Raw genomic sequence first — 27,197 nt, 5'->3', positions numbered from 1 at the left:
TTCCGATTAATGATTCGGGATTGGTATGGTTTTTCGTAACCGGCATTTTCAGCGATTTGCACGTGGCACGTGCAAACGCGTGCAAGGTACACGTGCAACGACCGCATGCACCTATACTTGCTGGAATGGAATCTGATCCTTTCACTTTCGTTCTCTTTCGGCTTTCCGTTTCTGCCACGCTCCATCCCTCTCCCTCTTTCTAACTCTCTTTCTGATCTTCTTTATCTCTTTATTTTACACGACCTTATTAACCGAGATTTATGCAGGCTCCAAATTATATGGAATATTCTTCTCTCTGATAATGGCACTGGATCCTCTTTGTTATAGAGATCGATTCAACTAGTAACTTATCTACGTACAGATATAGCTTGCCGATATTAAAGTGGATATTAAAAGCAATGTTAAATAGCCCTTTGAATGCAGAATGAATGTATATTTGTATGTGTATGTAATATGTAACTGTATGTGAGTGTCCGCAGTATGCTGAGCTCAAATCCGTTGAAACACTACATCCAAAGAATTATGCGGATCAATCTTTCCTATCTGTGGGGCAAATTAGAATATTACATTGTATATAGTAATCAAAGGCTAGTGAACACTTCTGATTCAATGCTTAGCTCACGATCCATGATAGGTTCTCACGATTAATATTTATAATTTTTTCTTACTCCAGATAGTAACACTTTTTCTAAAATGAGAGATATATCTTCCCTAACGTTCGAACAATTGCGATCTGCAATTTAATTTTTTTTCTTTTTTATAAAGTGGAAAAAATTAATTATTATACCGTTTTATATCTACATAAATAAATAACATTAAAAATATTATTTATAATATTCTATTGTTTTTGGGTTTTATAGAAGATAACTTGAATAAAAATTATTTTAAAAAAATATGATTAAGATTTTAATTATTTTCTATAATTAATTTAAAAAATAATTAAGAAAATAGGGCAAGAAAGAATAGATGCTGTAAATCATGTGCTCCGAGTTTAATCAATTATACTTCTTAATGGAAGTATGTGTCTGCGATCATTTTAATTTCCTTGCTCAAGATGATTAAAAAATTAACTAAAACGTATCTTCTATCATTAAAGCAATAAATGGTCAAAATTGTTTAATTTGTGATAAATTTTTAATTTAAGACAACATGAATAACGTTTCACTGATAATGCATCTAATATTTTTTTAATTGTTTTGTTTTCTCAAATTATTTTTTATTTCTTAATTATAGGAATAAATTATATGAATCAACATTGAGATTAAAAATGTGCATTTAAGAAACCAATTTTATTATATTTTTTATAGAAAATTATTTTATTCTTTTTAACTGAGATTTTTTAATTCAAATGAATCCTGACTACGTGCAGGAAATGAGAAAAGTAAGAAAGTGCGTATAAGCGAAATTAATTTTAAGAACTGCACTGCATTAACTATTAGCAACGTTATCGCGGAATCGCATCGAATTAAGCAAATATGGTGAAAGTGTGCCTACTTTACATCTGCTCTAATTTAGATTGTTGCAATCGTCTGTAAATACATTGAACCTGTTTCTCTCGCATCATACATCTTATCTCGCAAAAGGAGAAAGTGTTCGCGTTTTTTTTTTTTCTATAAATAGATGTGTAGAATGATATCATCCTTATGCATTATGATCATTCCCAATAATAGAGAAGCTAAACATTTTTTTCTGTGAAAAAATAATATCCGAAATTATGCTGCTATATATAAACCGTTTCTTTATAAACATTAGGTAATTAAAGGTAACTGATAGATCTATTCTATTTTTGTCTAATACTTTCATCACTAGAAGAAACTAACGAATCATCCATCTCTGAAATCTACTTGGACGACGTTGAAACTAATGAATTTTAAGAGAAATATTCAGTCGATGACATAAAACTCAAGGTTATAATATAACTGTGTGCGTGTATAATATAAATATATGATTTCGTGTGCGTCTATAATTTTCTTGAATAGAGAAATCGTTGTTTACGATTGACATTTACAAGTGATGTATCCTTCATTGACTTAAAAACTTTGCGAGCTTCTCCTAGTTGTATAGAATCCTGTTAATGGCATTTCACGCCTTCTATTATGTCTTTCCTTCATAAGTTTTCATTATTTACGCATTTTATAAGCGTACACAAGACTCCGACTAAGCCACAAAATTATTTTGCTTGTTATTTTGATCCGTGAAACTAGATGTCCACTTCAGAGATCTGACAATGAGAGAGTCGCTCTCATTGTCAGACGGCAAAACACTCCAGCGAATCTATTTATCTATTTATGTCTAATCATTCTAACATCTATATATTTTAACTTGAAACTAGTTGAGAGTTCCTGCAAACAGCATTCGATGAAAATAAAAATTACAAAAATAACATGAAAAGGTAATGTATGAAATTGCATAAGGTAACAAGGTCCTTAATTAAGGATTAACTGGGATTGCCAGCACAATTTATCTTCGATGCAACATACGTCGTTGGATCCAGTTTTGAAAGAAAGATCCGCGGGAGCTTATCCTCGCACTTCCTTGCAGGATTTTTATGTGGCTCATACACTCTACCGCGGCTGCTTTACGACCCGCCGAACTTTCCATATGCCTGTAACGGTTCGCGCTACCAGTCGGCACAGTATGCCAACCGACTATCTAAGTACTGTTACCTGCTCCATCTCGCAGGACACGCATATATGCGGCCAACGGACCGGCGAACAACGAGGAGCTCCCTCGAGCGAATCGCGTTGCGATTATAACGCATGCCATTCTTCATCAATGGCACTCCGCGTTAAGGTTAATCGGTCGCTTGACAACAACCCTGTTGAATCCAATAGATTTGTATTAAATTCAAGATATTATATGTACCTATAGAGTATGTAATACTGCATCTCGGCTAGCGATTTAATCTATTTTCAAAGTAATTTTCATGAAATTTTCTATCCGGTTTGTATTGAAACAACGCCTGAGTCGATTTCCACAATGAGTAGTGCTTTCTTTTGTCTTTAACGGCTCAATTATATTTATCATGGCGAAAGCTCTCAATTTTTACGGGCACATCTCGAACGCGTTGTCAGCCGACAATTAAGGAATTATCCGTTTCAGTTTCGCTTTCGTAAATCCTTGGTATTCTACATAGGCGTGGTTTGATTCGCTCACCGACAATTATGAGCTGCAAATTAAGAAGCGATCTTAAATCTCTTTTGTCGCGTTCTCCTCGCTTTGCGCAAATTAACAACGAATTAATCATTATTAATGCATATTATTTGTTAAGATATGAATCGTCGCGGTCATGGTGGAATTAAAAGTATTGCACATGATATGGCGGTACGACCAATAAAAAGTCGATCTTAATCGTAAGTGTTATACTATCGATCCTAAATGCTAGATATACTTTTTTAATATTTTTTAAATATATTTTTTAAACTAATAAATACCAATGAGAACATGCCGTAACGGTCAAGCTAGATCTCGGGTACTTTTTTTAAATTTATTATGATATATCAAATGTAAAAATAAGAATTTATATTGAATTTAAGCAACAAAAAGATTCAGCTTTAATCGTTATAGGCCTTCTATTCTTACTTCTTATTGGTTGTGTTCTCACATATATCGTCTAATTATATAGATTCTTATCTTATTTAAAATATGTATAGACGCCATTACTTTGCTACATTTTTGGGAATAACATTGCTATCTCTTCTTTAAGTGTTTCGTAAAAAGAGCGAACGGCTCTCGAAATCGTGGCTGATCATTGTTGACCGCGACGATTAACATTTCACGGCTTCCAGCTCGGAAGAAAGCAAAGCGTCACGATTTTTTTTTCATTAACTATTGTTCCACGCATAAAGAGCGAAAACGTACCGGTAAAGAAATTATTCCGGATCGTTCTGGATGATTTTCATTACTACTAATCACTTTGTTAATATTGATAGATTATAGTTTATGTTTCTAATCTATTGAAAACAATGCATTGATTAAGAAATTTACGACTGCGTAGATAAATTTTTTCTTAAAGCTTAATAAAATCTAAAAAAGAGCCATAATACATAAAAATTGTAAGTATTGAACTAAAGAGAATTCTTCGTATAGAGAAATATATTCTCTCTTGCTACTTTTAATGCTGGAAGATTCTTCAATAATTTTATTTTTAATAAATTATTTAATAAATTAGAAGATAGATTTCTTTTTTGTAAAGATGTTGAAGTATTCAGTTATTAATTATTAATTAATAACTGTATGTAATTAATAATTGTAAATATTGCTATTTATAACAACAAATTAGAAATAGTTCTTGATTTTATTTCCAATTGTTACTTTAAATAGATTGTGTTAGTATGTCACTAAAAAATGTTTAATTTAGTGTATTTTTAGATATTTTAGTGTATCTCACTAAAATAAAAATTTTATCATCGCAATGACTTAAGCTCTATTATTATAGAAAAAAATAAATGTATGTACATTATATAAAACAAAATTTATTAAAGCTATTCAGGAAGACATTTGCACAATCTATCGATCATCATATTCCAAAATGATCATTGCGTTAATGGCCGGCTGCGCACAATTGACGCTCATTTTTCTTTTTTAAGAATATCCTGATTTACCTCGATCTTTATGTTCTCTTTTCATCGCGCAGTTTTCCTTGCAATTATTGAATTACGAAAAGAAAAGATGCAATTGGCTTTCTTGCTTTTACTCATTTGTCAAAATCTGGAATACTTTTCTAGTGATGCGCCTTGATCTTCGATTGAATTAGGACATGAGAGTGATAAGCTTAATTTTGTTATTATTCTATCTGTTGGCATGAAAAAGAAAGAGATCACATGTCATAGTATAATATTATTACGAAACAGCTATAAAAAATATAAAATTTTTGAAAATATATATATGTATTTTGTAGATATAATGTTGCAGTGTCACGTAAATTAATTAATCAGTGACACTTTTATCATTTTTTAACTATTTTAAATATCATTAAAAATATGATATTTATTCGTATATTGTAATACGATAATAAAATTATATTTATGAATAGGCAATACACACGCCATTATTTAATTTTGCATTTATGGTATAAATGTCACGATTGTCTATCTAACTGCATTTACAGAGACGCTATAACCGCTGTTTTTAGTTTATTATTCTATGGTAGGGGCTTTCGTAAGACACAAGAAATACCTTGAGACATGACAGAATGATGTTCGCGCGTTTCTCAAGCGCTACTTAATTTCATAATGCCGAAACGCGCAAGTATGTAGGCACATATGTGACTTCGGTATCAAGAACAATGACACATAAGTGGCGACCCATTGGTGGGGTCTTGCCCTCTTTTTCTCCCTCTAAAACATCGTTGTCCAACATGTCTCCCGATGATTTCGACATTCCATCTTTTACGCCTGATTTTCATACGGAATCATTATTTAGAGTATTTAGACGGAACATTAAAGATATTTTTAACTGATTGACAAGTTAAAACAGCCGATAATTAAGCCTTATATTATTATGTCAACAACAAATGAATACTAATAAAGAATATTAAGAAGCTGCTGTATTTTGAATGACAAAATATGTATAATAAAATTATTGGTTAATATTTTTATTTGAAACGTAGGAATCAATAATCTTGCATATAAAATTTTTGAATTTAGAAATGTTTGTGAGCATATTTATTGAAATTTTGTGAGCATAACATGTCCATTTTTTTAAAGTCTCTGTAAAGAAATTTTACATATTCTAAAAATACTAATCCTAAAAGAAAGCACTTTATGTTTCAGAAAGAACAATGCGTAACTTGCGATTTCTTTGTGTAACAATGATATAGCTTGCAAAACGACTACTATTTTCCTACTAACCTCGTGCAAATCTACTACGAAAGATAAATACGCCTTTCGCACACTTTGTCAGTTTCGTGGAAAAGAATTCGTCCGCCGAATTGCACCGGATTATGCGACGCTTTATTTTATGCCACGGGCTGTGAGAATTGTCGCACAATACCGGACTCGAGGGTGGTCTGACCGACACAGTAACAAAGAAACATGAATTAGCCCATCGTACGGTTAATTGTTGATTTCATCCGCTGCCGACACAATCGTCTGTTCGCGTAGAACTGTGAACCAGAACGCGACACGTCGAGTTTATCTTTAGTTATTCACAGCAGGCATTGAAATCTCCAAGGCATGCATTATGCGTTATATAAACATCATCGAACATCTCTTTTAATTTCATTTTTTTCGATCGATTTGAGCAAAATTTATCCCCGACAATAATTTTGCATTTTTTCGATTTTAACATTCTCATCATATGCTTTGTATTTAAATGTAATTGTTTTTAAAATTCTGTTGAAACAAATTAATCCCGCGAGATATGAGGTTTACTCACTAAATTGGTTTTAAGAGTATAATCAGGCAAAATTATGACGTCAGGTGAACTTTCGATCAATCGATTCGTGAGCGGAACAGTTATTGGGCGGCAAATGCTTCGACGATGCCCGCGACGGAAGTCAAGAAGCTGTTCCGGAAATGAGAGCTACGGCGTTAACTTAGTTTCTCTCGGTCTCTAGAATGTGGGATAGGTCACGCTGGATTATATTCTTTATGTTCAAAGATAAGAAACAATCTTGATGATGATAATTTGTGTGATCCTTGACAATTTTTCTCGATCGCGTATATCGATGATTTTATTTTTAAAACAAGTTTATGTGAAATAAAAAATAAATATGAAACTTGAATGACATGACCGGGAGTTATCATTTAGGGGACAATAAAATTGTAATACTGTGCAACATTAAGATAATTAAGTAGTTTCCGTTGAACTTTACGAACTTTACGTTGTTTCTGTTGCTGTTTGTTTCTCTGTGAAAAAATCTCTATAAACCTTATGATAGTTTTTTGCGTTGAACAATTTGGCTCTTTGTGATTTTTTCAAGACGAAGTACGCGATCACGATACAATATCATATGCCGTGCATCGGTGTACGTGCCTTTCTAAAACGCAAACTCGATCGCAAACGGCTTGCAGTTATTTTTTACATTGCTAATATCACGTTCGAAGGGTTGCTTGCATAAAACATACATGTAGGTAAAATACATGAAGACTGCAATAGAAAAGTCGTTGGTTTGTGCTACGCAATCGTAAAGCATAGCAAACGTGCGTTCGTTCATATAACATATAACATTACAGAACTACTAGATTTTCTAGCTTTAACTAAATATTTATTAACTAAAGACTAATTCAAAATCTCTCTCTCTCTCTCTCTCTCTCTCTCTCTCTCTCTCTCTCTCTCACGTTCTCATTTGGTTATATATATCGGATTTTTCTTTCGTAATATAAAATCGAGATATTGTAACATTCTTGGAAATTGATTTTAATGTGATTATAATATATATAATCATATAAACAATTCAAGAAATTTGTTGCAGTTTCTTCAAATGCACCAATTTTGAATATCTTACAGTGATTGTATTACCGAACATTTTTATCTAATATCTGATATATTACTATTATTTATAATTTATATAAAAATAAATGTTGATTAGAGTACTCCACAATCAAAATGACAGACGTGAAGAAAAGCTGACGCGTTATATTTAAGTTCATATTGTAACATTTAAGTGATAGACACGAACAATGAAGCTTATTAACTGCAATTATTACAAAAAATCAGCGTGTTTCATTAAAAAGTAACAAAATTAGTTGGCATCTATTACCGCGATGATGACAACTATTTCCTTTTGACGATTACCGTTTTCAACTACAACACTCAACTTCATATTTTTATTTGAAAGTGTTTTTTTTTTAATTCTAATATACAATATTTTATAAATAATAAAAATAATTGACAACTTATATTATTTTGAATCATAAAGTATAATTTAATTATTTATTTAATTTATTTAACATTTATGTTAACATATAATAATTACACACTGAAAGAATACTGTCTTTCTAATATTTACTTTATTTATGAGAAATGACGAATAAAAGGCATTTTACTACTGTGAACAATTCAATTGATAAACTATAATGCCTTAACCAAGTGTTGCAATCGTGGCAACTGGAAATGCAAGTCTAATGAAAGAGGAATGATGTAGGAATCGAGGCAGGAGAGCATCATGGTCCGATGGTCACGGCTTGAGGACAAACGGACCACTATATACCATTGCCATACTCGTCGGTTAGTTCTCGAGTAAATCTCAGCAATTTCTCTGTAATGGTTGCCAGACTAGACGTCATTACCATACGCCCTGATTTTTCTGGTCAGACCGACCGTGACGGTGAACATTGCTTACGCTCGCATGCAATCCTAAAAGTCGCTCGGTACATTGAACCTGGCAAGCTTTCGCGAAAATTTAAACATTCAGCGTTTAGCATGTGAAAGTGTTCAGACATTTCGATAAATGTTTCCCGCTAAAAGTAATCTTCGTAAATAACTATGGTTATATCTTCCGCGAACATTTTGCGGAAGAGAATACGTATATACAAATGTGAAACGAAGCAGCAAAGAGTAATCGATTTTTGATAGTTTTTTTTAAATATATATATATTTTGCAAATTTTACATTATAAAACTTATAATACTATAAGTATATACTTATAATACTATAAGTTACTATAATACTACAAGTTGCTGTAAAATACTATGCGAGTTGCTATAATATTATATTTATAACATTATAAGTTCTATGTTTCACATAAATTTTTTACGTTATATAAAGCATTTCTTTAAAGTAATAATCAATTAATAATGATTTTAATATTTTCACGCACCTATAAGTATATTGCACTTTTAAATGTTTATGAACCACTATAATTATTTTAAATTTAATTGAACATCTTATTTTGCAATAATTAATTGCATTTTAATTTAATTGACTTTCTTAATATATATTTAATAAAAGTAATTGACTTAATACTTTACTGTTTTGAATATATACAAGATGTTTCTCGCGAATCAGTCACTACCATCAGTTTTTGAGATATAATACATCTAATCGACTGACAACAAAATGTTTCTAATAACAATTTGTTGGTTTCTAATAATGAATTGCATAAGAAAAATTGTAAGATTGTTTGTCAATTTTTTAATAAAAAATCTAAGTTATATTATGTTCTTTTAAGTGGAATCATTTTTTTCGTATTATTGTAGTACATAAAAGGATGAATTTATTGACATAGCAGTATGTATCATTTTGATTATTCAATCTCTTAAGAGATAATTTAATTAATTTTATAAAATAATCCATAAACCTGTCGTCGATACCTAAAACAGTGAGACCCAAACATAAACAAACTTGATCGTACTAAAGAACGTACATAGGAATAATTAACGAATGATTAAAATGATACACAATGCTAAATAGATGAATTTGTTTTTTATATATTATATAACAACATGGATAAAAATAATGGTTTCATTTAAAAAATATGTAATTTAAATTTTTTTGTTAACAATAAAAGCAAACAAATTTTTACACAAATAATCCAATAATCTTTCGTAAAAAATATTTTATTGTCAATTTATCTGAAATATCTCGAAACTATGACGACCTATTTAAGCAACACTTGTATATACAAGACTAATGATCTTAATAATTGCAAAGACAAATATTAACAGTAAATTTTTTAAAACACTTTGCTAATTATCTAAATAATATTATCGAAGAGACTGTTATATATTTTCATCATATATACATATATTTCATCGCGATTTGTTATTATATAAAAAAATATTTCCCGATCTACTTATGCAACGTTTACATAATGTTATTACTCGCGCAGAACGATCAACACAACACACTTGATAATTTAGCAATACCACATTATAGAGGATATGCAATTCGTAAGAAATACTAATCGATTTTTTTCTATTCTTAGTGCTTCTTTTGTCTTCATCCTTTTATTTGGCTTCTTTTATCGCACATATAAAAAGAACTTCACACTTTCCATTCTTCTTTCGATATTGCTTCCGAAGATGCAGGCTCGTGATATTGTTTCCGATCACCTGGTCAACCGATCGAGCGGAAATGAAAGCTCTTTTAGGATCAAATCGCTGTATTCGCTTTATGCTTAGATCTCGATAATATCACGATCTTTGATAAACCCATATTACTCTCAGTGTTGAAAAATTCCAAGCATTCTTCGTGAAAAATTCAATACCCCATTGTATCTGTCTATAAATTTCACTGTCGGCTACTCGATTTGTTACAACATATCGTAACTTTATTTAAACTTATCAAATGAAAAATATCTTTGCCATTAATATTTTACAAGGTATTGCGTGTACCATTTAATATTGTTTCTTTATATAATTTTTATGCATGAGAGCTAGACGGTGTAATTGACATAAAAGTACGTGTACATTAGTACATATTTCCTAATATATGTACAGTGACTTATTTCAGATAAAAGTGGAATGATGTCTATAATATAAGAGGACATATTTTGGTCACGTTGTATTTTTCTAACAATAAGTACAGGCACTATATAGATATGAAAATCATCTCCAGTTTTTTAGATACAATTGTATAATATTTTTTTAAATAATATGAATTCTTCAATTATTTTACACATAAAAGTATTAATAATCCATATAGTACATATGAATCATTTTTGTTGGAAAAAAAAAACTATATTTTATATCTGTTCAATAATGTCATTTGAGTAAACGAATTTGTTCTTTAAAAATCTTTGATTTAGTGTCTTGTAAAAAATTAAACGCAAGATGAGAACTTTTCGGACAGAGGCGCAAACCACGCAAACTATTCGGTATCTTGTCTGGTTATGAAAAGTATCCGGCGTATACGTCGTATATCTATAGTGCGGTTCAAGGTCGGACGGTGTACGTTGAAGACGATAGCTGTAAGATACGCACGTAGGTGCATTAACCCTTCGAAGAGGAGTCCGCCATACGATTCCCTGCTATAGTTCCGTGAAGAGTAGTATAACGCTTGTAAAAGAGCAAACCGAACGTCCAATTCTTTAAAATAAATTTAATATTCTAAGCTGTGTTGAGTTAGAGACTCTTTAGGGAGCTATCTTTTTACAAATAAAAAAACCGAAATTATGTCACAGTAACGTAAACATTTTAGCGTTTTTAATTTCATTATAATACTTCAGATATTATTTTTAAATCAAGTTGAACTGCACAGCGAGGAATTAAATACACTACTCACTTATACACGAATTTTCTTAGCTCATTAATATAGTCGCGTAACGGTATTATTAGTTCAGGTACCAGCAGAATTATCCGTCGACTATCTTTAGACCAAATAAACCTGTATATCGAGAAACGAGAAATTAAGTCTGAAAATCGAATTTTTTAAAGGAGACTCTTCTTCCAAAAATTCGCATAAGTACACTCACATCAAACGCGGATTAACGTGTTAAAACTTATGTGTCTACGTGTACTTTAAAAGTTAATACTTACTTATCATATATTCTTCTCTACGAACGAGCAATTTGGGCCATGATGCCGAGGAGGAAATTCGACCGCACCTTGCTGGGAATTCACCTGACTATCGTGCGTAAACGCAACACTTCCAACGAGCGAGCGAACGTTCCCTTCGCGAATCGTAGGCGTAACCGGAATGCACAAAATGCGGTTGGAATCGCGTCTTACGAGTTGGTCATGTCCTGTACAAAGGACGAGAAAGGAGGAAAGAAAGAAAACGGAAGTCTTCTTTCTACACTTCGAGTCGGCGGGGACCTTCGAATAGCACGGACGCGAACGTGGAAGGTTGCTCCGGCTTCTCTTGACCGTTAGCTTGATCGTCGCATCGCGGTCTTAAAGTCGACTGCAAGAATCAAGCGGCACGGCTATGTCCGTCCTCGGCCCCCGTAGAAATCCTGTCTCGTGCCAGCACCGTGACAGCCGGTGGTAGGGCGGCTGACTCTTCGGCGGTAGGCTTCCCTGCAGGCCGGATAAGATGTAAGCGTCTTGACGAGGTTTGCCGCTGGCGGAAAAACCTTGTCGAAGGCGGAGTTGACCCTTGACGGCGGTCTTGCTGCATTCAAGTATACCGAGTATTCTTCAATTCAACGATGTGTAAATCGTTCTACAGGATGACCCTGAACGTTTCAATGAAATTTCCAAATTTTGTAGGAATTAAATCTAATTTTGAATAAAAAGTTTTCCATAAATGTGGGTCGAAAAATGCATCCTTAAAAAGTTATCACCCAAAAATCTTTGAAATCACGATTATTTTATATATCACAAAAAAAAGTACCGAAACGAAAGTTGTAGAGAATTAAATTATATTTTTTAAAACAAAAACAAATCTTATATTTTTTAAGTAAGACCAAAATAATTGTAGTGCGTTCCATAGGTTTCGAGATAATCAGTTAATTTCAAATGTATTGTATAAAAAGGGTTTTTCTTTTTTACTATCGATAATAAAGCTTCTTTAAAGATATTTTTCATGTTTATGTCTACTCTTTACATATTTATGGAGATTGGAACGAAGAGTAGAGAGAGAAGATAAAAAAAAATTAATTTCTTGGGAAAAATCAGATTACCTTTAAAAAAGCTTGTCTACTCTATAAAATATATCACGAATAATTATATATATATATATACATATTTATATATGTATGTGTATATAGTCTTAATTTGTGTTTCAACAAAATAATTTTAATCTCTATACAGTTTTATGTTTGATTAATATTTTATTCCAATTAAGAAGAAATTATACACATTATTATTATTAAATAAATAATGATTTTTTAATCCTCAAATTTCTTTCTTTTTTTATAAAATAGCAATCTTAATAATAATTTTTTTGAAGTAAAAACTTGAAACTTTTTATTAGTGTACGAAGTATCGAGTTGTTTAAATCGAACCAAACGTATAAATACAATACGAGTACATCTCCCTATGTTTTCTTTTAAGCATGCAATAAAATGTTTTGAAGGGAACGAGCACTCTTCTCTTGTCGCTCACCTGTTGCTTTCTAGTTATCGTGTCGTCAAGTCAGTTATACGCGACAAGATTTTGTAAGCGTATGGCGTATTCCAATGGCCGATACAATTGTGTCTTCAGTTTCGCATGCGCTGCAATTGCGTTCGATTTTCCATTATAAGATTTGATGAATCAACACGTCCGATTGAATCTTGGTTTTTTAAATTATTCAATTTTTTATAAACTCTTTTCGATTGAACTTATCTTATTTTTATATGACATCCAATTAAACAGTTTTTTTAATTGGATTCTTTGATTGAGTAATAGATAGATGTGTCATATAAAAATAAGATAAGTACAATCGAAAAAAGTTTATAAAAAATTGTGAATAATATTTATTTTTGAAAAAAAGAGTTCAGGAGATTATTGAATTACGTTCTTCATTTTTAACTAATTTTGCCCCGTCACACACACATTTCATAATTATGGAATATAAACTTCTATTAAATTTTTTTGTTAATAAAACAAATCTTAAATATAGTTAAAAATAAAAATAGATTGCAAAATTAATTAGAATTCTATCACCTATTAATGCGAAAAAATTAATTTTAATAATTCTAATAATATCAATTTGAGCGGTGGAATTAGCACAGCTAAATGTTTATCATTAATACAAGAAACATGGATATAAATAACTCGTTGACTGCAGAAATATAGAATACGCGAAATACCGTTATATATGTGCATGTTAAAATGTTGAATTTATACTTGCAGGAGACAAGTGATTACTAAATCAACGACCGACATTACAAACCTGCCGGTGTAATTTTAACGTCTGACATCTTATTACACGACCATGAAAATCTTTTACCTTGCATTTCTAGATACGTCCATGTTCACTAAATTTACGTTTAAAACACTTTCATGTATATCGAGCTTGTAATTATAGTCTTCGTGTCGATAGCGTTTAGAAAGTTGATCTGGCAGGAAAATACAGACACGTGGGATCATACGATAGACTCCAAAATGAAAGACAATGAAGTGAAAGACTCTCTCTCCGAAGACAATGTCGTCATTTCACGATATACAATCAGTTTTCATGTCTCATTTCAGAGTCGGGCCCGGCTTTCCAGATTCCGTTCGCACGTGTTTGCTGCATCAAAAGTTACAGGTGACGCGAATTGCCAAATATTTTATGTAACGCTTATGTAATTTTTATGTACTTTTCTTAGGTAAGAATTTCATTGGCTTTGTCCTTACGTTTTCTGCACACAGATGATGAACTGCTGTATAACGAGGAAAAAAACGAGGGAAGAGAATGCGCATCGGTCTCAGAGTATCGAAATCGATGATGTGGACGAGACAGGTAATATTCGCGAATTAATTAAGCTTTACACGCGAACAATGATTGGTAGAGAAATGTGAAAATTGTCAATCTGGTTGTTGCAGAATCCGAAGACGAATTTTTCGAATGCACGAGCGAGGAGCTGACGAGCGAGGAGGTTTCATCAACGAAGTCGCAATTGAAGGCAAAGCACTTACTGTGGAACAAACCCTCGGGAAGATTGGCCAAACACTCTTTGCTCAGGTTAATTTTTCTTTATGAATAATGACCGCAAATTGGCTAAGATTTGCTAAAAATCTAAAATTACAGCTTACAGTATTATCAAGAGATCTTTTTTTTACATAAAATTGAAATATTTTACCTTCATAAGCTAAAGATAGAAAAAAAATAAAATGATATTATAATTTTTTAAATATATATATTAATAAATAAAATTTATTATAAATTATAGTATCTTAACATATATAAGATTTTTTTTACTAGCTAATATATGAAATATAAAAAATATCCCAAAAACTACATTCAGTAGTCTCTAGCATTCCAGTCTTTCCAATAATGGAAAATTAAATATTTCTATTGACGAAGTAAAATTGAAAAGTGACGATTGTGACATAATGAGAATTGATAATGTGTAGATTGATCCAAACTGGAGACCCTCTTTATCTACCAATCACACAGGATCCCGTACCGAAGACGGAGGACCAACTGGAGGAGGATGCGCAGGTAATGATGCAACTTGGTACTGACAAATACGCCTCCGAGATGCGAGCTCGAATGATGAGCGCATCCCTATTATCTGATATGGAGTCCTTCAAGGTACGCATAATGCATTGATCCTTAACATATTTCATCCTTAACATAAATACATCTATTTTCATTATGATAATGTAATGCAGGCGGCAAATCCCGGTGCAGTTCTGGAAGATTTTATTCGATGGTATTCCCCGAGGGATTGGATTGACGACGAAGGTATTGACGAATGGGGGCAAGGAAAAGGCTAGTATTTTTTTAAATATATATAAAATTCTGAAGATTATTCCAATTGAGAAATTTTGATATTATATTGCTAAGTAATTTTTATTTTAATTAAGTTGAAGTGTATCTCTCTCTCTGTGTATATAATATCTTAGAAAATTATTTTTATTGAGAGATTCTATGCCAAAATAATAATTTATAAGGTTGTACATTTTTTTAAATATTTTTATAAGCTAAAAGTAAAAATAGACTGTCATAAATAAAATTCTTTCTTAATGACAGATTTTTTTGTTCAATATAGAATCGATTTTTCCTCAACTAAAATATCAAAGAACGTCAGTTTTTAATTAAAATAGGAATGTATTATATTATAGTTTTATAAAATTTTCAACGTTATATTTTTTTATAATACGTATTGAAATGTAGGTCACTTATCACAACGGATGATGATCCCTGATAATCCGTGGTCAACGACATGGGCATCGGCGCAGCCAGTTCCCGCACATCGGCAGAAACGACTTTTCGACGATACGCGAGAAGCGGAGAAGGCTCTGCATTATCTGTGCTCAAAGCGAATAGGCCAAATCGCGCAGCTCTTGTTACCGGCTCTGACGCATGCCGCGCTCTATACCTTAAGCTCACAGAAACAGGAAGCTCTGCCAAGTCTACCTGATGTAGCACAGAGCATACTCAATAAATTGCAACACGCAACGAAACCGATTTATCAAAAATTGCAAATATATGAGGTACACTACTGTTTATTAATTCGTTCATTAATTTGTTCTGCTACCCTAACAATAGCCTTAACTTATGGGGCTGATTTTCTATCCATCATTAGATTATTTTCGATCATGATTAATTAATATTTGCCATAAATATTTATATTAATGTGGGTATATAAATATTATAATACTTTCAAATAAAATATACTATACAAAGATTATGTATAAGCAGAAATTTGTACATAGATACTTTATATAACTTTCTCTTTGTATTTTAATTTCTTCAGGAAATCACGCGCGACATTGAAAGTGTGGAAGCGTTGGTCGCTCAAGTAAATTCATTACAGCACAAGTTAGGCGGTAATAATGACTCCAAAGAATTTACGTCATTTTTGATTCAATTGATGCGAGGAAAGGAAGTAAGCGTACCCGGCTGTTCCAGAGGAGACATCGGAGCTCGAATAACAACGATGTTTCACGATGCTCAAAAGGTATAAAAAGAAGGAAAGAAAAAGTGAGGGGGGAGAAAGAAAGAGACAGAGAAAATATATATTTATATATATAATTTCAACATAAAATATTTCAATTTTGTTTCAGGCTGCTCATATGATGACGTCCGTTAGTAATACCACCAAAGATACTAGAAGTGCGGAAGATAGTCGATACAAAATTTTCCCCGAACCATCGTGCAAAGAATTCATTTTACGAGCAATAATACCACGACCTTCGCCAGCCTCTACACCGCAGCCACAACGGCTATATGTCTGTCTTAAACGAGATCACATTCGTTTAGCCGGATTCTTTTCCGAAGATACGATATTTTTATAATAAGTCACATCATCATCGGATTTCAGTGACTTTTATTTTAAAAATTGAATTTGTTGCAATAATGATTTTAGATCATGTATTATATTTTGCTCTTTTTGTTGAACGATCATATCCATTTTCTCGATATATCAACCACCTTTCAATTTTGCATTCGTTCGAAGAAATAAGGCAACAAACAGTATATGATGTCACGCGTGATATTCTTTAATAAATAAATATATTCGTCTTACTACGTGTACTTTAGATACCTTTACGATATTCTCTTTCTGAATGTGGGTAATTCCGTAAGTAGATCTCGCATAATGCGATCAATCTCCTCAAAAGCTAACTGAACATGAAGTTGTAGCACGGGATCTTTGTCATCGCGCAAATTACGCAATTCGCGGTACAGATCGATCATGTCACTGGTACAGGTACTCAATAAATCTCGGTCAAGTCCGCGGAACAGCAGTGTTGCGACCAACACGGCAGCACGCCGACATTCAGGTATTTTGTCTGATTTTAATATACATATGATGCAGTAGAGAATCTGTGTGGAAACATTAAGATTAAGTTTAAAAACAAATTTCTTCGATACTTAATTCTTTATCAATCTCTTATGTACGTACTTCAGTGAGAACGTTTCCCAGACGATAGTTCAATACTTTACAGAGCTCCGCTAAGCAAGAGAGACCAGAGGCTCGTACCAAAGGATCCGCATCACGAATTGCACACAAAAAACCATTAAGCAATATATTTTTTTGAACCACACTCATTTCACCTGCAAAAAATTTCACATTTTTATTACTAAATTATTCCTAACTCAAAACTTGCATCAGGTTTTATGAATCACTAGCCGCATTTCGGTGTTATTATCCTATGTTATCATTTCCTGGACTTGCGTTTTCTGTACAGCATTTTAAATAGCGATAATTTATTAACGATGTATCTATTATGAATTTATTTGTATCTTATGAATTTTAATTAAGCATCGTATAAAATAAAACTAATAAAGATAAAAAAAGAATTTTTAGGAATTTTGCTGTATATATGCACATAATAAAGAAAAGATTTCTGTGTACCTAGGGCTTTCGTTGTTTTAACTAATATTTCTCCGAGTTTTATCCTAGTTTCAATAGTTATTTCCGATATTGCAGCACGTTTAGGCATATCAATGTATTCAAGCATCAGCGTTTCTATGACTTTTTCTGGAAATGCAGTTGCCAATGCGCACAGCCCATTGATAGATGCTAGATATATGAATGAGTCTTCATGCTTCAAATTCTCCTGTAACCAAATACACAAGTAAAATAAACTTGTAGAATGTACAGTAAGCGAGCAATTGAAATATTGACAACCTCGAATAAACGCAAAATAATCGCATTACGCGCAACAGCGTAAGAATCTTTAGTCTCAATTAATTTCGTGAGTTCCACAAGACCATGCGCACGAACAGGAAGTAACGGGTCCGCGAGATCCCTTAAGGCTTGGTCAAATTTATCTGACAAACTGGACAAATCTTGATAATACCTCCTCTCTGTTCTAATTCGAGAATCGTGTGTCGTGATACAAGCCACCACTTCACTGATCAATGCTTTAAGTTGTGCCGACATATTCAAGTTCTTTAAATGATCTTCTAAAAACGTTTTAAAATCTTTGAAGAGATCAATTTTGATCGATGCACTCTTCTCAAGCAGAATCATTTTTATCAACATTAAACTGATGTACAACATCTCGCATTTGTTCTCTTCGGTTTTATCCGAACGATTTTTGGTATACTCGGTAAACAATGACTTTATAAACGATAGCAACGGTTCAGGATTTTTTACTTGTGCATCTTGAACAATACTTGTGCTGGCTAATTGAGAAAGAAGTTTATGAGCCGCTAATTCCATCATGATGCGTTCTATTTTATCGACTTCTGTCTCCAGCATTTTCGGTTGTTCAATTTCATAGTTCCATTTATTTATATTTGATAGGAAATTTAACATGTAACGGAATAAACTGAGAGACAAGTCCTTACTGATGGACACTAAGTCGAAAATAGTATCAGCTAATTTTTCATAGTCCAAATTCTTATTCAAACCAGTAATTTTGATACCACCAGTTGATCCAAATTCTGATGTTATATAATATCCAAATTCTCCTGATGTATCATGTCCTAAAAAAGCTGAATACAACTTTTCCCTCGTTGTCTCTTCTTCAAAAATTTTCAATAAAAGTTGTCGTAAATTTGTTTTTAACGTACAAGCACTTTCGTGGATTTTATCATATAAGCAAAATAGAGGAGTAGCAACGTACAAAATAACTTTACAAGGCACATTGAATTTGGAATCTTCCGTTAGAAAACATTTCGCTAATATATCTACACACCGTTCTACCTCTATTTCAGAAAAAATTACATGTAATTCTTTCACTGTTAAAGGTGCACAAACGACTTCTATAATATATTTCTGACAAATATGTGGATTGTAATCATACAAAGATTTAATACAGCAGTTTGCTATTATTGAGCCATGTTTGAACTTGTCTGAGGAAAACATATCTAAAATCTAAAAAAATTATGTTAATATTGATTTATTTTTATCTATATTTATTTATAAAATATACTTTATTTATTTCTTTAAATAATCTCTGGTTTACCTGTGGACATATAGCTTTGTAGTATTTATCGACGTTCTTTCCATGCGTTGCTGCTATCAATTGGGAAAAAGTATCTAATTTTCTCCAGTCCACACCCAAGTCGAAATTGTCATAAATTGTGGCAATCAAAGATGATACTCCATTGGATTCCATAAGCATCTTGATTAGATAGTTCAGAGTTTCTTTACGTAGCCACCTTGGTGCATTTTGCACTCCAAGAATTAGCATTAATTCTCGAAAACATATATTACATGGGCAATTACTTAATAACGAAATTAATTTAGTATGAAATACTTTTTGACGATCATGCAGCCTTTGGTATTCTTCTGTTGTCATATGAAATTCCTGACTATTTAAATTCATAGATTGAACTTTGTCCAATGGTTTAGCTAATGGAGCATGAGACAATTGTAATAGAGCGGCCATTAAAAAACCAACTCGTAAAAGCACAACTGGTCGCAAATGAAGATCATCGTAAAGTTCTAAGAGTAAATGTGTTGAAAAACACAATCGTTCATATTTCTGAAACATGAAATCTATGTTTAATATAAATAATTATTAAAATTAACAATATATTTTACAATTAAATTATATAATACTTTACCTCTAAGCAACTCAAATCTTTTTCTTCGGTAATTGTTGAAGCTATAGGGGATAATTTGTGTATATCTATACCTACACCAGGTAGTAGAAAGGGCTTAATTCCAATTAATATTATGAATTCCACAGCAATTTTCACAGAATGATAATGATTCACATTAAAGAACGCAGTATCTACATTTATATTTTCAGTATCTACATTTATATTTTCAGTATCCACATTTATATTTTCTTGTTTAATACCTCGCAATACATAAGCTAATATATGAAGATATTCTTGCCTGCAAATAAAACAAATATATTATTCTAATAAATCTAGTCTATATAGAATTTATACTTCAACAATACGAAATCATACCTCGTAGACAAATTTTCAATACATTGCATATCTTTTGGTAAATGTAGCTTTACCTTCTGAATCATTTGTGTCATCTTATCATCAAAATTTGTAACCGAATCTATAAATATAAATTTAGCTAAAAATTACATGCTCTATATTGGCTATGTTTGGTTTAGATGCTTAAATGCTGTAGGCTGCAAACTTTATTTTCCATCTTCCTTCCACAAGTAATGAATAAAATAAAAACTGAATAAAGTTCACAGCGCGTAAACACACAAAAATTGAAACTAAATTTTTATTACCATATATAATTACCATAAAATCTTACCATTGTATATCAATTTGGATAATATTTCATTGTAATCCATTTTCCTCTTTACACTTTTATTAAACAAAAAGTCTTATACCATGAAGGAAGATATAAGGAGACTCCACTCGGTCTCGCCAGTCTACAAGACATGAACCCATTTTAGGTTTCGAGTTCCGTTTCCGATTCTCGACACTCGCAGCGCTCGTGAATTTAGTAGTGCTGCGCATAATGAGTGCGAGTAAGAGAAATGATCATTTCTCTTACTCGCACTCATCAGAATCGGAAGCTGAACTCGAAACCTAAAATGGGTCCACTTTTATTTTACGGAGTGGAGTCTCCTTATATCTTACTTCCTGTCTTATACATTTTGTATACACACACCAAGAAGACTAGAACCAGGAGAGTCAACTCAGTGCCAATAGCGGTAAAAGACTAAAAGTGCCTTTACTTCACAATCTTCACGTGGCTTTTACACATACTTCCACCATGCTTCCACCATGCGTCTGATGCGCAGAAACTTGTTGCGCATGATTCTGAATTATCTGATTCTAGCTTCTTGATGCTTCATGCCTGGTTTATGCTTCAGGCCTTAATCCCAAGATCCTAAAATTCAACCAATAAAGCTGCCAGTTCTAACCGAAATTTGAACTCTATTGGCTGAATTTTAGGATTAAGTCCTTAAGACCGAAGCATAAACCAACCATCAGTTCTAGAAGCATAAAGTACAATTTCATGCTGACGCTTGACGCTCACATTTTTAGCGTCAAAACAGATCACGTGATACAAATTGACGAATATTAAGCATCAATTTTGATCACGTGATCTGTTTTGACGCTAAAAATAAGCGTCAGCATGAAATTGTACCTTAATAATGACAACATCAGTTCATATCAGCTAATCGTCTTCAAAGCTAAGGTACCTTTTCATAGAAAGAGTTGTAGGCTTACTATTCGTCAATTTTAACCACGTGATCTGTTTTTAACGAATAGTAAGCACAGTGCTTAACGCTTGACGCTCCCTATGTAATGGCATCTTTAAGTACCTTTACATGGAAGCGTCAAGCGTTGAGCGACAAAGCATGCGCACTAATATGTTAAATAGTTTTACTGAAATGCATTATTAAATTCTATATAATATAGATATATATATATATATATATACATACAATTTCTGATAGAGAAATCTTATAGTTTACATTAATATAAACAAATATTCAATATTATATGCGTTAGCATCGAAGATGATACTGAACTGAGTTCAGTAAAGAAAACCAGTTATAATTATATAATGAATGCGCTTATCGTTGAAATCAGTAGGAGATGATAAGAGCATGTTGGAGCATAATATATCTCTAATTGATTTGATTCTGCTATATATTTATCGTGTAGTACTATACAAATGATCAAATCGAATTCGCTCATCGCAGAGGACAAAAGAAAGAAAAAGAAAAAGATACCTTATTTTATCCAATTTATGAAACATTAATTCGTCTTATATTGTTTTTCATATCAATATACGCGCGTTAGCGTGTAATTAATAATTATAGCGTTATCAATTTTGCAATACTTTTCCCCTTGTCAATAGCGTACCCCATATTTCGTCGTGTCGTTATTGCATCACAACGGAATTTCCACGTCGAAACACTAATTTATGATACCCACTCGAGATCACGATACCTGTCAACTTTCATCGAAGAAAAGTCTCGCCGTTTGTAGTTTGTTTCCTTCTATATTAAAAGAAGAATTGAATCGGCTCTAATCACTTAATTTCATTTTGTCCGTCGTGCATCTTGTGTGCGCTGGCGTCAAAATTTATTTTTATAGGGCCACACGGGAACCCGCGGTGTGGATTAGAAAGGGGAGAAATACACTCCGCAGCGGCGGAAGCTTACCGCACAGTGGCTCTCAAATGATGGATTTCTCGAAGAGCGAGGCCGTGTATTTTGTATACGCCGTTGAATACTGAAAACCTATTTACGTTACATATAGCACAATGCCTACAAAGTGTTAAGAAAAACGTTAAAAAGTGTACATAACACTTTTTCATGGGTTTGTAGCGTTGGTGCGCTACTCGAGAGTACTAATTAGGTTTACATATTCATAGTGAATAACGGAAACATCAGCATGATCTGCTATAATGCTAGTTTTCCTAAAAATAAAAAAGAAGAAAGACTTCATTCTTGTCGAACGTTCCGCCGACTGTAGAAATCTATCCCCCGTCTTTTCAGCTAAAAATACAGCAAAAAAGGATATTATAAAATTCACATGAAAACTGCATATAAATAGACAAAAAATTGATATTATTTGCGAATGAATTGTATTATTTGTATTTCGTATAGTTGGATGTGAAATTTTAGTTCAAGTTGAAATTTGAAACAGCAATTTTCAAATGTTCTTATTGTTAGCAATTTGAGATGTTAATAAAGCTTGGTAAACGAAAATGGATTAATTAAAATTTGAATTCATTCGAATACGCACTTAAACATTTATAGTACATTTTCAATTTTTTTTTAATTTAATGGAATGAAAAATTAAATTTTTTCTAGTTATAAGAATTTTGTATTGAAAAGTATTCACGGCATTCAGAGATACCGAAAAAAGCTGATATTATTATTTTTAGATTGAAAGGCATGTAATTCTTAAAGAAATAAAAATACATTACGATTAAAAAGAATTTATTTTAACACTTGTAAATGCGTACTCATGAAAATTTGAATCCATTTCAATCTATTCTCATTTACTGCAGGAAGCTGAAAATAATTAGCTTTTTACATATATAAGAAAATTTGTGTTAAATAAAACAAATGTTATTTGCATTTTATCGTTAGCGTAAAATATGTGCAAAATTTATAACTTTATAAACAAATAATAAGGAGAAAGAAATTAACGCGCGCGCGTTTTGAAAAAGTTTGATTATTAATTTAACAAGAACTAAAGTAACAAACTTTAAATATTGTCTCCATATTAATATATATACATGTATATAAAAAAAAAGAAGTAAGATTATGTGACTCCAAAAATTTGTTAAGGGTGCTACATTTCATTCGTGCGTTTTTGTCAATGACAAATGTGTGCAAAACACGAGATGAGATCTTTAGATTTCTCTATCCTATATATTATATGCAATAGCCATAATTATAATAGGCTTGAAATATTTGTCGTACGACAAAAATGCACAAATGAAATAGCTACCTAAAAGGATTTAATGCTATTTTATTTAAATTTGGTTTGCCTTTCGAATTTTAATAGATGTTTACAGCGCAAAAAATAGATTTGATATTGATAGAAACACGATAAATAAGAAGTAATATTATTGACTCAATGCGGTTCATTCATATTTAAATAGCACGCATACGCGATCACACATACGAATAGGCTATGCGTAAATGATAATGCGATGATAATAACGAGAAGGTTGCGCGGCACTGACGAAACGGACGTGCGACGTCATTGGCGTAGAACGCTATATAGCATATTGCAGCTGGCAATACGTACATCAGGAGTATTCAGCAAAGAAACTGATAAATGAGCGCTCAGTGATTGATTGGTTCTTGCTTTCAATTCTTCGTTAGATCTATAAATGTAGAAATATATTGAAGTATCACTGTGAGCGCACTTATTAATCAGTTTTTTCTACTGAATATATAGCCATTATCACAATTTTATCACAAATCGCACATTGATTATAACAATAAGTTTACTTGCATTGCTTAAATAATCCTGATAAATGTTTGCACTTAAAATGAGATAAATGTATATTTGATGCTAAAAAAAAAGAGAAAAAAAGCAGAGATGCTAAGCGCAAAAGGTACAAGCAATGCAAACACATTAATAACACAACTCAAAATACAAAATATTCCAGAAAATAAATTTGAATATTTTGAACCATTAAAATATTGTAATATTAATTTTAAAATACACACAATTTTGGTGTAATAACTGATGAATATGCGATATAGGAATAAATGTATGTTCTTCTAAAATGTTTTTAAAATTTTTTCTTTCTTTATGTGTCTCCGTTCTTCTTTGTAAGAAATTAAATGACAACTTTGTAGTTATTACAGTAAATGAATAATATCTTATATATTTATAAAATGATGTAATATAAAAACTTTATAAGAATGTTTAAAAAAAAAGAAAAAAGCAATAATGATAATATTGCACTAATAATTAATATTTTAATTGATCATCTTTTAATTGTTATGTCCGTACACACTTTCGCATCAATCAGTTATTTTCTATTCTTTTGATACGCGTCTTTTAGTAAGGTATGACAGCATGAGAGAGTGGAAACTTTTCTCAAGCAAAAAGCATTTCTCAGAAATGTTCCGCGCATGCAATATTTTCCGCATGGAGCTTATTTCAATGCTTGCTGCAGCATTTGTGCATTTCAACTCGCGTCGCGCCAATGCCATGAATGATGATCTCGACAAGAAGACTCGCTTGGACACGGGAGACGCTTTAGTACACCGCCAGCCTCACTGTACTCCGTGCGTGCGTGTATCCTGATCATGCTTCCTCACGGCGAAATATGATCCTTCGTACGCGGCGGCACGCGCCGCGACTTTCGAATGCGAGTGAAAATCGCTGCGAGACACTGTACGTCGCGAGTATCGCGCCGCACTTCGTGCGATTCGCGCCCGCGTAATCACCGCGCGAACGATTCTTGCGAATAAACAATTTTTGGCGCATCGATTAAATGCGTTTGATTAACGCGGAGTTACGAGGGCGCAAAGAATACTCGTGGGTGAATGTTTACGGTGAAATGAAACATAGTTTTCCTTGAGGCTTTCTTTTTCGTTGTGAAAATTATAAATTTTGAAAGTCTGCTTCCCACATACATATATCTATAATATTATAACAAATTTCCAAAGTTACAAATTTAATATGTGTTTTCTATTTAAATAATAAATCTCTAATCCTAAACAAAACGTCTATGTCTCTAAAATCGAGATAAGCTACATGTTTAAAATTAATATTAAAGCGTTTTTTATTGGCAAAGAATTGATGCGCTCTCAGTACACATTAAAGCCATCATACACTATTCCATAATAATCTAAATGTAAAAGTAAGATATCTTATAATTAACAAAATGGCTAATGTACATATTTTATCAAATAGCACCATGAAATGTATTGAGAATTTTGCGGTTTAATTCGTTTCTATATACTTTAGAAATATTAAACATATATTTTTTAATCGATTTGTGTACAACGGTTTTAAAGTGCGCTGAGTGCGTATATTAGTTCTGCCAATGAAAAATGATATTACATTAATCTGTTTTTGTTGTATGACAAACTTTTCAAACCTGTTGATTTGACTATAGGATAGAAAAATTCGAAAACCTCTCTGTTCTGCAGTCAATTAATACACATAAAAAATTTTTTGTACGACAAAGCGGATAAATATATACACTAATTGAGATGTGCGTGCTATCTGAATTATGTATATTATCTACAAACTTATAGTCTGTGGTATTATTTTAAAATGTATGAGATAAGCTTATCTGTATTAACATTATCAGTGCATTCTTCTAATTTTTTAACGTCTGACCACAGAGATCGTTGTAATTGTTTCGGATAGAATCATAAATCAACTCACAAAGATTTATCGAGATCAATTACAAAAATATCAAATAAGGAAATAAACTAATGGGAATTAAGTACTGTAAACCGTACGCAACTATTTCGTATAAAAAACTTTATCATAACTAACGATACATTAGAGATATAATACAAATGACATAGTACTGTTTATTTGGAAAAGAATCTTGCTATATTAATTAGAATTCTGATTGAAAATAAATAAATCAGATTTTTTAAATTAAATTTATTATAATTCTAGTTGAGATAACTAAAATTCTAATTGATCAAAATTTTCTAGTTTATCCATTTTCAACTAGAAACTTTTTTAGTATCATTTTTGTTACATAATATAAAAATATGCATAATTAAACATCAGAGAAAAAAGGATGATAAATGCAAAACGTTCAATTACAAAAAATTATAGGCATATCCAGGGAGAGGAGGGGAGGAGAAGAATTTGGAGGGTTTAAAACCCCCAAAATTTTTTATCAATTTTTTCATTTTTAATTGTACATAAACTTGACTTTTAAATTTGTGTAAATTGTTTTGCTATCGCATAAAATATTTTTTCCTCGTTAAGACCATGTAAGTGTAATCGCTTAACCTTTTTGAAAAAATTTCTTGAATAAAATTTATCTTATCTATTTCTATTGTTTTTATAGAAATAGAAATCATAGAATAGTTTCTATTGTTTTTGTACAAGCGCTTTATAATATTATGTAATAATAATAACAATAGCAATATTAAAGAACAATACATATTGTTTTTATTATAATAACTATGTTTTGTTCATACTTTTTTTAGGACAAAAAAATAAAAGTTAGGTGTATATTTGATTTACAAAATCTAATATTTTTTTCATTTAAAATCAGAACGAAGAGACATACATAAGCTCTAATTAAAATACAAAAAAAATCAATTAAATAAAGCAAAAAATTGTTATTTAGATAATAGAAGAATTTATGTAATAAAAAGAGT

General features: G+C 31.8%; 2 protein-coding genes across 3 annotated transcripts in view; one reads left to right on the top strand and one right to left on the bottom strand.

The window, feature by feature from the left end:
- Positions 1-16,952, top strand: part of Rab3GAP1 (RAB3 GTPase activating protein subunit 1) — a 33,612-nt gene extending 16,660 nt beyond the window's left edge. The window contains exons 7-14 of one of the 2 annotated variants that reach the window (XM_018549417.1): positions 14,007-14,064; positions 14,169-14,259; positions 14,343-14,481; positions 14,874-15,054; positions 15,135-15,234; positions 15,640-15,959; positions 16,223-16,426; positions 16,533-16,952. In XM_018549417.1, the coding sequence (XP_018404919.1) occupies positions 14,007-14,064; positions 14,169-14,259; positions 14,343-14,481; positions 14,874-15,054; positions 15,135-15,234; positions 15,640-15,959; positions 16,223-16,426; positions 16,533-16,763 (1,324 nt within the window). In that variant the 3' untranslated portion in view covers positions 16,764-16,952. The remainder of the gene's footprint in view (positions 1-14,006; positions 14,065-14,168; positions 14,260-14,342; positions 14,482-14,873; positions 15,055-15,134; positions 15,235-15,639; positions 15,960-16,222; positions 16,427-16,532) is intronic. The other variant, XM_018549416.1, reaches the window with a different exon arrangement.
- Positions 16,953-16,997: 45 nt separating this feature from the next.
- On the bottom strand, positions 16,998-20,408 carry Tango6 (transport and golgi organization 6). Its single transcript, XM_018549376.1, has 8 exons — positions 20,344-20,408; positions 20,229-20,266; positions 19,990-20,180; positions 19,386-19,907; positions 18,101-19,294; positions 17,825-18,029; positions 17,372-17,523; positions 16,998-17,292 (listed from the first exon to the last, which is right to left on the bottom strand). Exons 1-8 carry the CDS (start codon positions 20,406-20,408, stop codon positions 17,014-17,016), a joined length of 2,646 nt encoding a protein of 881 aa, XP_018404878.1. The 3' UTR covers positions 16,998-17,013.
- Between the last annotated feature and the right edge of the window lie 6,789 nt (positions 20,409-27,197).

The sequence above is a fragment of the Cyphomyrmex costatus genome, unplaced genomic scaffold (genome assembly GCF_001594065.2).
Source record: "Cyphomyrmex costatus isolate MS0001 unplaced genomic scaffold, Ccosl1.0 scaffold815, whole genome shotgun sequence".
NCBI lineage: Eukaryota > Metazoa > Arthropoda > Insecta > Hymenoptera > Formicidae > Cyphomyrmex > Cyphomyrmex costatus.
Note: the sequence above shows the minus strand (reverse complement) of the source record. Positions and strands in the feature narration are given on the sequence as shown.